At 37.5% G+C, this 12,678-nt stretch overlaps 1 protein-coding gene across 7 annotated transcripts in view; it reads left to right on the top strand.

The window, feature by feature from the left end:
- The window catches only part of LOC148950360 (uncharacterized), a 369,985-nt gene that overhangs the window by 188,529 nt on the left and 168,778 nt on the right, over positions 1-12,678 (top strand). For all 7 annotated transcript variants that reach the window (XM_089092346.1, XM_089092345.1, XM_089092344.1 and 4 more), the window contains one exon: positions 11,946-12,054. In XM_089092346.1, coding sequence (XP_088948472.1) covers positions 11,946-12,054 — 109 coding nt within the window. The remainder of the gene's footprint in view (positions 1-11,945; positions 12,055-12,678) is intronic.

The following is a 12,678-nucleotide window of genomic DNA, read 5'->3' as shown; positions in this document are numbered from 1 at the left end:
GTGGCTGGTCCTTTAATCTGCTGGTGTACCTAAGAAAATTATCAACCTGTTCAAAGAACTATACAATAAGACTAAAAGCGCTGTCGTTGTAAATGGCCAGCTCTCATCACATTTTCAAATTAGAAAAGGTGTTCGGCAAGGCTGTGCTGCTGCTCCTGAACTCTTCAACTGTGCCATGGACCATGTTCTCAACAAAACACTGCTGGCACATCCGTTAGGCATTGATTTTGCTGGGAGAGTTTGCTGATTTTGCTGGAAGAGTTTGACTTTTCTGGAACGCCCCAGAGGTAGACCACGTATGAGATGGACGGATATCATCCGCGACTCACAGCGTAGGGCATTGACCCCACCGAAGCTCCTACCCTCGCCCAAAACAGGCCACTCTGGAAATAATAACGGCGCTGAAGTCTGGTTCCCTCCAAGATGGCGACGCTGCCGAGCAAGAGCTTTAAGTCAAAGTAAGTCAAAGTCAAAGCACGGAGGAGATCAGGAAAGTATTTGCAACTTCATATCGAAGTACGGCTGCGTGGGTTCCAAAAATGTCCCACGTTTTTTTTGTCATATCGAGATCTATGCTGCATCTGCCTAAACTGAAATCAACGGAAGGAGAATTCTACTATATTATCTAGTATTTAGGATGAAAATTTTTCGAAATTCCTTAAATCTTATTTGTTTACTTGCAAGAAATACCTTTGAATGAAGCTCTGGATATTAGAATAAAATAGTTCGTGGTAACGATGTGTATCAGCAGAATCGGCTTGTTATGCTGGTTCTAAATATATAAGATTCATTAATTTTAGTACTACCCATCACATTTTAGTAGAGCCTGAGAAAATTTGCTTGGTTTTCAAAAGGGGAAGGACACTCCCTAAACTTCAAAGAATCTTGATGAGAATCCCACCATCGGGTTCAGCGTAACAGGGAACCCTTATGTAGAGGTTTCAAGCTCAATGGCGCCATTTCAAAAAACCTCAGGGGGGGGCGGGGCAAAGATCAATTTTGGGCCCCCGTCCAGACCCAAAATGTAGTTACTCTGTTTGGTAGACTACTCTTCAAATTAGTGTTCGAATACACATTAAAGCAACGTAATTTATTTAGATTTTGCCTTTTGCAACCTGGTTAGGGACCAAAAAATCGCTACAAGATGGAACATTTACCACACAAATTAAAAACTGAAAGTTACGTGCAGTTATTTAAGCAATGGATATCTCTTTGGCTTCATTTTTGCGAAGTCGTCCACAAGCTTTTCAAAATTGAGCTCCTTCACTGCAGCCTTTTCAGAGAACATAAGGAACAAATGCGAAAGTTGCTTGTTGTTCATTGTTGTCCGAAGGTAATCTTTCACAAATGTCAACACAGAAAAATCATTCATTTGAGCATGTTGTGAGCGACCTCAAGAACCTCAGAATAAGCTTATTTCAATCCTCCTAGGCTTTCGAAAAGATCTAAAGTGTTTGCCGGTTTCTGTGGAAGCTGCGACACATGCACGAGCTATCAAAGCTTTTCTTTTCAGCTCTATAGCATTGATGCAAGCCTTATCGAAGTATGTCGCGATCTCGAGAAGTAAATCTGTGTCCATGAAGTCTTCGAATTTGGGGTTAAAGCCTCGTGTTGCTTCTAGTACTGGCAGCTGGACATAAAAACGCTCTTCAAACTCATTTACCACTCTGTCCAAAACCTCGGAGAACTCTCTTCGCATTTTCTCTTCTATTCTTGTGCATCTTCTGAACTCGTTTTGATTTTGCTTGTATGGTTGAAGCAAGAGCGCTTGTTTTCGACAGATCAGCGCCAACATTAACAACCACATCCTTAGACTTGCCGTATAAGATTAGAAAACTCTTGACATTATGAATTCTCTTCAGTTGGTTTTTTGTTGTGGTGATTAAAGCGTAGGCGTTTCAAATGATCGGATCTAGGGCCTGCACTTGCTCAGAAAGAGGGTTGATCACAGCAAGAACTTCGTGAATGACATACAAATTGAATATGAAGGGAAATGACTCTAGTTGATTCTTAAGACCAGTAGCTTCTGCTGTATCCTCCCTGTCAGAAGATTCTAGAAAAACTGACAGAACTGCGATTATACACTCATATCTTACCAGAATTTTAGCCACTGATCTATACAACTGTCCTTTCAAGTGTTAGCGGACACGTTGGCAGTTTTCTGGGCCTCCACAAACATATGGTATCGATTGTTTATGTTGTAGAAAAAACCATAAACTGTTTGCAAAACTCAAAATACTGACAAAAATCCTTTGTATTTTCTTCATACAAGGTTAAGTCTATGGGAATGACGGTGAGTGTACTGATTGTGGTGTTTTTTCCCGGAGACGGGCATGTACTCCTGAAAAACATCCGCTCGTTGTACTCGCCCCGACGAAACCATCCCAAAAGAGATATTCTTCAAATGGGTGACTTCACTGTAAATCTTTGAGTGTCTTCAATTTGCTGTTTTCTAAAGACCTGGTTTTTGGTTTTTCATGAATAAATCGAAAGCAACAAAAAAAATTGGAAAAAGAATAATAAACAAAGAGCTTCAGAGTTGAAAATTGCCCCTCAAAAATCAGGGTGGGGGAGTGTCACCCCCGGTCTCCCCCCCCCCCCCAATGGCGCCACTGTTAAATTTTGGAGGGTCTATGCCCCTTTTCCCCCAGAATCGTCTGTTCAGCATTGTTGAAAAGTCCAATAACTATGCATTTGGAGATAGCAGGACCCCCAGAGCCTATGAGGATAGGTCTTTAAGTTACAAAATTTGCCTATTGTGTACGTATAATGTTTGTTATTGGGAAGTGGGAGGGGGTCAATTTTCTGTTTCTTAGATTTTCCACTGGGGGAAGTTTCCATGGGGAGGGAAATTTTTGGGGGTGAATTTTTCAGGGGAAATTTTACACTGGGAAAATATGCCAGAATTTCTATACGAAATTCTTTTTATTTATCTTACTTTCTCTTTGCTGACTTCCCGTAAGGTGGGGGGGATGTGGAGCCGGATTTCCCGGCAGTATTTAAAAAATGATCCGAAATTAAAGAAAACAAAATTTCAACTCAAAGTAAGCAACAAAGTAAAACGAGCAGATACTATTACGCATATGAGGGGGTTTTTCACCCTCCTCAACACCTCGCTCTTTACGCTAAAGTTTTAATGATGTCCCAAGTCTTTAATAACGACTCCTGAAACACAAGGGACACTTTATGGTGAAAAGTGAGGGGGCAACCCCCTCACTTACGTAATAACTTCTGTTGGTGTTAAGTTTTAATGTTGCTCCTGACTTTGAGTTGAAAAAAAACTTTTTTTTCATTTAATTGCCTATAGATCGGTTATTTTCGACATCTCAACTTTACTATGCACCTACACACCAATGGTTTCCATGTTATAACAAGGTGACGTCAGCAAAGTCTTTCTTCTTTTAGTTTTTCGCTCCTGTATCATTTTTATTGTGTTGATAAGTGCCTACTGCGTTACTGCAGTCGAGTTCAGCAGTATCAGATAATTTGAAAACTTTTGTTTCCCTGGTAAGGTAAAACACAAGATTAGGATAAAAAAAAACTTTAGAGTAAAGAGTGAAGTGTTGAGGAAGGACTAGTCCAATATTTCCATTCAAACTTCGATTAAACGAAATTCTTGGGTTGTACCTCCCCCCTCCCCTTTCAGGGATTTCTCGGACGTAACTCATAAAGCCCCCCCCCTATACCTCTCCACATTTAGTGCCGGCCATCCTATCTTTAATTATGAATGTAATCTTTTATTTTCAAAAAAAAAACTCTTTTTAAGTGATTAATTAAAAAAAACTTTTTCCTGAATTTCCTGAACTTTAAACTGCGTGGAACAAAATGGCTATCTCAAAATTTTGATTGGATGTTTTTGGGGAAATGGTGGGCGTTGACTGGGTGTTAGTTCTCTTCTAATCACTTTCGACTAGTAAAAAGGGTACTAGCCATTTCAATTTCCAATTTAATGAGCCATATTTGAAGTTTCTGCGACAACGCGTTCTACACAAATCTTATATGCCCCAAGGGCATAACTTACAACCCTTGCCCTGAGGGGTGTGTGGGGGGGGGGGGTTGTCATCCTCAAAGACCTAATGATAAGAGCTTTAAACTACGTTGAAGAAAACATCTATCTTAAAATTTTGATTGGATGTGTTTGGGGAAAAGGTGGGCGTGAGAGAAGGGTTAGTTGCCCTCCAATCACTTTCGATTATTAAAAAGGGCACTAGCCACTCCAATGTCCAATCGAATGAGCCTTTTTTGAATTTTCTACGACAACGCTTTCTATAAAAACCTTATATGCCCCAGGGCATAACTTACATCCCTTGTCCAGAAGGTTGTGGGGGAGTTTCCTCCCCAAAAACTTAATTTCTATATGGAAATCAACTACGCTGAACAAAATGGCTATCTCAAAATTTTGATTGGATGTGTTTCGGGAAATGGTGGGTGTGGAAGGGATCTTAGTTGCCTTCCATTCACTTTCGCATATTAAAACGGGCACAAGCCACTCCGATATCCAATTGAATGAGCCCTTTTCGAAGTTTCTACGAAAACTTCTTCGATACGAAGTGCCCTGGTCTAAAGGAAAAAAAAATTATACATTATGCCAACTTCGTTCTTATATGCCCCCGGGCATAATTTAAAATCCTTGCCCTGAGGGTTGTGGGGGAGTGACCTCCTCAAAAACATATTTTCTATCTGGAAATCAACTACGCCGAAAAATATGAATATTTCATAATTTTGATTGGATGTGTTTCGGGAAATGGTGGGCGTGGAAGGGGTGCTAGTTGCCTTCCAATCACTTTCGACTATTTAAAAGGGCAGAAGCCACTCCAATTTTCAATTGAATGAGCCCTTTTCGAAGTTTCTACGACAACTTCTTCGATACAAAGTGCCCTGGTCTAAAGGAAAAAATAAGTAGTAAATATTGCATTGTGCCAACATAGTTCTTATTTGTCCCCAGGGCAGAACTTAAAACCCTTTCCCTGAGGGCTGTGGGGGAGTGTCATCCTCAAAAACATACTTTCTATCTGGAAATCAACTACGCTGAACAAAATGGCAATACAAAATTTTGATTGGATGTGTTTTGGGTAATGATGGGTGTGGGGGGGGTGGCTAGTTGCCTTCCAACCACTTTTGACTATTAAAAAGGACACTAGCCATTCCAATTTCCAATCGAATGAGGACTTTTCGAAGTTTCTACGACAACTCCTTCGATACGAAGTGCCCTGGTCTAAGATAAGAAACCAAAAAAAAAAAATAACAATACATTATGCCAACATCGTTCTTTACTTAGGCAGCGCTATTGCGCTGCCTATTATAAGAGGAGAGCTATCACTCCGCAGCATCCATAGTCAGGCTTAGTCCAAGTGAAGGGAGATTGGAGAATAATTTCGACCTCTCCCTTCACGGACCCTCTTCTATGTTTACCTGAAGGTTCACGGAGACCTGGAAAATATGGGCATAACAATGTACTTCTTGAGGCACCAGTCGCACCCTCCCCCCTGAACAATGACCTCTTTGGTGTTCCTCCATAATAGCTGGTAAGCAATTATACATCATTGTACATAACTTTATCTAATATCAAGTGAATCAACTTGGGTAAATGGAGTTTTACAACAAATGTCTATGTTAACTGTTTTTCATGGACTTATGCCTCTTTAGGAACGAAGGCAGCAGGACGCAGCATTACTGCCTCTGAATTTTGGAAGCTCAAAATATAGTTTTTCGATTATTTTAAACCGCTTGGTATTCTCAGAATTTTCAAACGATAGCAACTTTGCCCTCTTGGGTAAGTTTTGTGTCACAAAATTGCAGAAAATGCTACTTCACTGCTGCACTGTCTTTTTGGCTATTGAAACAGGATACCAGAACTGATAAGTTCCGTTTGAAAAAGCTTTCTTCCAATTTTCTAGGACTATTGTGCATCTGTTCAATACGATAACCCTAGGAAGAAAAATAACCACAACAAACAGATAAACACCTATCCGTGATCTTCCTTATCTCTCCCCCCCCAAAACAAAACCAACGTTATTATAAATAGTAGCCTTAAACCTCTATAATAGGCTTCTCTGACATGCTTAAGTTCATGGTATAGTTTTTGTCAAGATTATTTGTCCGTTTGGGGATATTTCCCCGTTTTTTGAACAACTGGTAAATTTTCTCGGGCTTGTAGATTTTGACGTGTAACTTCAAACTGGGTTAACTTTTATGTTTGGAATCAAACAGTTCGTGGTAACGAACTGTAAGTAAGGAGCGACCCGGCTCAATAGTAACAGAAACTCTAAAAAAATGGAATTTTTATAGGCTACCAATAGATACATCGAAAGAATTGGATTTTTATGCTGATTTCAAATATATGTTTCATCAAGTTTAGCCTTACCATCAAGTCAAAAGCTACGAGCCTGAACAAATTTGCCTTATTTTCGAAAAAGGGGGAAACACCCTCTAAAAGTGATAGAATCTTAATGAAAATTATACAATTAGATTCAGCGTATCAGAAAACCCTACTGTAGAGGTTTCAAGCTCCTATTTCCAAAAATGTGGGATTTTATATTTTTCGCCAGAAGAAAGATTACGGATGTGTGTTTATTTGTTTTTTCCCTGGGGTAATCGTATCGATCCAGTGGTCCTAGAATATCGCAAGAGGGCTCATTCGAATGGAAATTAATAGTTTTAGTGCTCTTTTTAAGTGACCCCAAAAAATTGGAGGGCAACTAGGCCCCTCCCACGCTCATTTTTTTCTCAAAGTCACCCGATCAAAATTTCGAGATAGCCATTTTGTTCAGCATAGTCGAAAATCTAATAAATATGTCTTTGAGGATGACTTTCTGGGTGGGGGAGGGGGTCGGAGGAGGGGCAACTAGGCCCCCTCCCATGCTCATTTTTTTTCTCAAAGTCACCCTATCAAAATTTCGAGATAGCCATTTTGTTCAGCATAGTCGAAAATCTAATAAATATGTCTTAAAGATGACTTAATTCCCCACAGCCCCCGGGGGAAGGGCTGCAAGTTATAAAATTTGTCCATTGTTTACATATAGTATTGGGAAGTATACAGACGTTTTCAGGAGGGATTTTTTCTAATGGGGAGGGTTCGGAAGGAGGGGATTGCGTGGGAGGATCTTTCTATGGAGGATTTTCATGGGGGATGGGATATTTCTATGAAGGGGGCGCCGGATTTCCGAGCATTATTTAAAAAACGATCAGAAATTAATAAAAAAGAAGTTTTTTAAACTGAAAGTAAGAAGCAACATTAAAACTTAAACGAATAGAAATTATTATGTATACGAAAGGGTTTGCCCCCTAGTCAATACCTCGCTCTTGACGCTAAAATTTTTTTTAGTTACTTTCAAAAGAGCTATCTATTCTAATTAAACGGCCTTTGTGATTCAAGGGTCATTCTTAAAGAATTGGAACAAAATTCGAACTTTAGCGTAAAGAGCAAGGTATTGGCTGGAGAGCAAACCCCTCACATAAGTAACAAAAATATACGAATATAGAAGTTCGTTGCGTAAGTTACGTCAGAACAAAATTTCGAGAACGCCATTTGGCCAAAAAAAGTAAAATTAATATGCAAATTTCGCTTTAATTATTCATGTACGGTGAGCCAAAATCAAAGCTGCATTAATTCAAAATGTTTAGAAATTAAATAAAAAAACAAGTTTTTTTTAACTGAAAGTAAGGAGCGACATTAAAACTTAAAACGAATAGAAATTATTCCGTATATGAAAGGGACTGTTCCCTCCTCAGCGCCTCGCTCTTTACGCTAAAGTTTGACTCTGTCCTACAACTTTATTCTTTAAAACAATAAAAAACTTTAGCGTAAAGAGCGAGGCGTTGAGGAGGGGACAGTCCCTTTCATATGCAGAATAATTTCTGTTCGTTCTAAGTTTTAATGTCGCTCCTTACTTTCAGTTAGAAAAAACTGTTTTTTTTTTCATTTAATCGCCATAAAAAGCCTGTTCTTGTGTATTGCTATAGAAACTCCCTTTTTTGAGTGTTTTGGTTAAAATTAAGCATTACTTACAGTATGTTACCACGAACTGTTTCATAGTTTCAGCATAAATTTGTAAAAAGGACTGTTTTCTATATACCCCTGGTCCAATCTTAGGGCGATGTTTATTTCCATGGTGCCTCTTAAAATCACATTACACGGGTGTATTTTTTTATTTTAAAATTCTGGATTGAAAAATTTTCGAAAAAGTTTTGGTAGGAAGTAGGTAGGGAAAGTTTTGTGATTTGTCTGTTTTTCGTCCTTTCTGCCACAAGAATCTGAATACCAAAGCACACGGAATGTTTTTTGTTCTTCTAGACAACACTATTTTCCATCACACCCACCTCAGACTATGTGGTTGTTGTTGCTTTTGGAATGTCCATAACCATGGCTGGCAATTAATAACTACAAGAATAGGCAAGTCTGTAATGACTAGTGAGATTTTATACCTTAGCTGAGCGTGTTCCCATTTGATTAGGCCTATCGTTTTCTGTGTCTAATCAATGTTAATCACCGACCAAATATGGCCCTAAGCTTCTATTAATCAAGATCTATCTTTGATATTAGCCAAATGGCTATTAAATACAAGAGAAAAAGTCTCTCAATGCAAATGAGGTAATTAGCAGGATTATGCTAAATGCAACTTGACCAAAGAGTGTGTTTTACAGATAACGCCACTGCCCGGATAGCTTCCAGAAATGGTTTTATGATATTTCCGGCAAAGCTTTGAGTAGAATCGGGCCATTCTTAATAAGGTATTTAGTTGTCCAATGATAACATAAAATTAAACTATTGCTGGAAAGCGAAGGGATTTTCCTTTTTTGGTTAACCTATATTCGTATTAAAAAAAAAAAAAAAAAAACAACCTCTGCTGTCTCCTTTGAAACAAGCCGGTAATGTAGAGTATAAAACATCGTCTCGTGCTGTTATTAATTTTTTTTACAGTTTACAGTTGAAAATTTCACACAGATATAGGATAAAAACAGAGAAAAAATTCTGAATATTTCGAATGTACAATTGATGATCATATAAATTCAGAATATTCGAATATCTTTTCCGTCCCACTGTCTTAATAAAATTTGCCTCGTTTATTTCTCTATGTCCATCTTTTTGTTGTTTATATGATGGAAAGGCTGTATGGTATCTGCATCTACTGAAGTATTCCGCGCGAAATAGTCATGGAGGCTCTTGAGGAGATAAAAAAACTTCCTCTGTGAAAGTTGTGCTTTTCTAATGTTTCATTATTCGCTTTTTACTTAATTATTTGTTGGCTATTATTTAATAAAACATCACTTTTTACTCGCCACTTTTAGCATTTGAAAACACCAGCATTTTTCGTCTTGATATCAGAAACCAAAACTAATCGCTGACAGAAACCAAAGATGTTGCTATTAATAGTTTTAAATAAACTAACTAAATTAACTATGCCCAACTTTTTTTAAGTTGTTTATTTTTAATACTTTCCTTTTTACATTTTATCCCAAACATCTTTTGATTGCATTTCCTTTGTAAGGGATAGTGGATAACTTCAGTTCAGACTAATATTTTGTAAAGGGACCCTCTAATTTCTGGTATTGCTATTTCAAGCTGCCTGTGTAATTTGCATTTCATTAGTTGCTGAAGCTTCTAATTCTTAAGCTGCATTTGACCGAAAATAACTTCCTTAACCATGTATCTTTACCCGTAGTTTCTCTACTGTCGACAACTTAACATAGTGTTTGTACCAAGTAGACAAATAGCATTCAGATGTATTTTTTAATGGCTGCTCTATATATGCACAACATGGGCCCGCTTTGAGGAAGTCAGCTTAATAGTAGCCTATTAATATGTAAGCTTTGAACTTAAACAATTCTTGTGCATTCTAATATTTGTTTCATCTAAAATTTAGGTCTATCGTCATTTTGCCATATTTGACGTAAACAAAACTATATCTTATATTTCTTGTTTTATATGCTTCATCACTTTAGAAACATGGTAAGGTCACCCAATCTTATTCCTGAATTAAACTACAAAAACAGGTTTTATTTAACTGAAATTAAGGAGCGACATTAAAACTTAAAACGAACAGAAATTATTCCGTGTATCAAAGGGGCTGGCCCCTCCTCTACGCCTCGCTCTTTGCGCTAAAGTTTTTTATTGTTTTAAAAAATAGAGTTGCTAGAAAGAGTCAAACTTTAGCGTCAAGAGCGAGGCGTTGAGGAGGGGACAGCCCCTTTCATATACGCAATAATTTATGTTCGTTTTAATGTCGGTCCTTACTTTCAGTTAATAAAACTTGTTTTTTTGTTTAATTATTGAACGTTTTTGAATAATTGCAGGTCTTGATTTTGGCTCACCGTAGATCAATAATTAAAACAAAATTTGCATATCGATTTTACTTTTAATGGTTAATGGCTTTCTCGAAAGTTGTTTAATTTTATTTACGAACGTTTTTATTAGTAATAAATATATGTAACTGACGAATTAACTTACGTAACGAACTTCTATATTCATATATTTTTAATAGGTATATCAGGGGTTCGCCCCCTAGTCAATACCTCGCTCTTTACGCTAAAGTTTTTTTGGAGGCTTTTGGAGAGCTCGTTTTTCAACTTCCAACGTTGTTGAAATTGATAGCCAATATATGACTCGAATTTAGACTTGGTAATCAAAAGTTAGTTTTCAGCCATCTTATTCCAAAAGTTCTCCGCAAACATTACTTTATTTTTTCCACAAAGCAAAACTTGGGCAGCGATAGATGACGCAACCGAGTTCCAATTAAAACACTTTGAGAGCAGTCAAAAATTAATTTAGGTTTAGTTACTTATAGCATATCCTTTTTTGGCTGAATAATAGCGGCGAAGACTAGTAGACCAGGTGCTTATTAAATGAACATATATGTCATACTCGTAAAAATGAAAGACCTGTACACATGATATATCTGACATCCTTTAGATATGAGCTCTTGTGATTTAGAAGTAGCAGCAGTTGGTACATTGATAGGTATTTCACGCTTTAACAGACGTTTTTATTCCCGCATGCGTGGTAGAGGAAATTTTTATAGACTTGGTAATCTCAACATCAGTTAAGACGACTTAAGATTCAACTGATAAGACATTCTTTGACTGTATATAGCACGGTTCTTCTTAGCAGTCTTTTTAGTCTGTGGAAAATATAAAAGAGGAAAATTGTAAAATGTATTGCATTTCATATTAAATAAAGAAAATTGAGAGTCAACCATCGTTCCTTGGGCCAAGGAGACTGCACCTTCCTTGGGAGGGGGGAGGGTAAAAAGGCCTGAAAATAAGGCATATGTTTTTTTTAGATAGTTTGAAAGCTACAGTCGTAAGTCCCTGCGCCAAGAAAGCCATAATTAAAAGGAGATTTAGTTTTGGCGAGAGGTCATTCAAAAATAGAACCCAAAAAGAGCCTTTCTTTATTCTATCCGATCTGTTTGTCTGAAGTCCGATTTTTTCATTCACAGTGGCTCCGGTTTGTTCTAAAATTGGTGTCGCACTTTAGCTATCTTATGCTCACCAAATTCACTCTTTTCTTTTCACAGGAAACCTTTCTTTGTGAAAGAGCATCAGTGCTTCATTGTTATTTAAATTTCTTTCGCGAATTCTGAACTCTTAACTTGTATTATTTCATTTTATTTTGTATTTTTGTTGCATTGCTGCTCTCTCGGATTTTTTCAAGAACTTTTCTGGTTTTCCCTTTGAGTGTTTTTACTATACTTCACTTTCTTCTAATGCACTTTGCTATCTTTAATTATCCCATTCCGTTCTTTCAGTTTCCATAACCAGTGCTTAATTTCTTTTCAAAACTTTCTTCGTGAAGTCTGATCTCTTAATTTATAGCAGTTCATCTAATTTTGGAATTATGATACATTGTCACTGTCTGATTTTTTTTTACTTTTAATGTTTGTTCTTTATATCCTTCTTTTCTAATACCGTCCGCTGCCTTTACTCAATCTACTTTGTTCTTACAGTTCCCACAACCGATCATATAGAAGAATGCATGGGAAAGACCGCTGTAGTTCTGATACTGAGGAGCTGGTGATTAAAAAAAGAATGGATTTTCCCCACCATAGATCTCAGGTACTGTAAAAAATAATTCTAGTGTAATCAATAATATCAAAGACCTTTTAATATGTAATTACCAGCGCATCCCACAACTCACACCTTGGAACTTTCATTTATTTGATAGCTGCCTACTTTTACTGAATAGTATGCAAAGTAAAAATGTGCCAAGAGCTTACAAGGTTTGGACAGTTTTATTAGATAACTTGAGATTCAATTAGAGTTTTGGTGCTTCCTTCTTGAATTGTTAGACGAAAAGCCAACATAAGCTACTGTGAATGTGGGTTTACACATTAGCAAGGAGTTAAAGATAGCCTTGGCATCAAAAGTGTTTTTTTTTTGCTTCTGGGCATCAATGGCTTCAACAAATACGGAATAAATTAACGTAAGGTGTCTTGCAATTTACGAGTCCTAACAAACAAAACGATATTCTTGTCCAGTAACCCCAAGTGATTTGTAATTGTTCCCCATTTTCATCACCATGGTGCGCAGCAGCACCATTTTTGTGCTAAATATAATTAGCCTTAGGGCAGGGGCGGATCCAGTATTTTGTTTTAGGGGCGGGGGGCGCAAAATAGGTTGATCCGATAAACTTGCGTTAGGAGCAAGTTTAATTGACGCAATGTTGCGTTAATTAAGTAA

Source organism: Artemia sp. Qi Xiang Cuo, chromosome 7, assembly GCF_049724085.1.
Source record: "Artemia sp. Qi Xiang Cuo chromosome 7, ASM4972408v1, whole genome shotgun sequence".
Lineage (NCBI taxonomy): Eukaryota > Metazoa > Arthropoda > Branchiopoda > Anostraca > Artemiidae > Artemia > Artemia sp. Qi Xiang Cuo.
The sequence above is the reverse complement of the archived record's forward strand: the minus strand, read 5'-3'. Positions and strand labels throughout refer to the sequence as shown.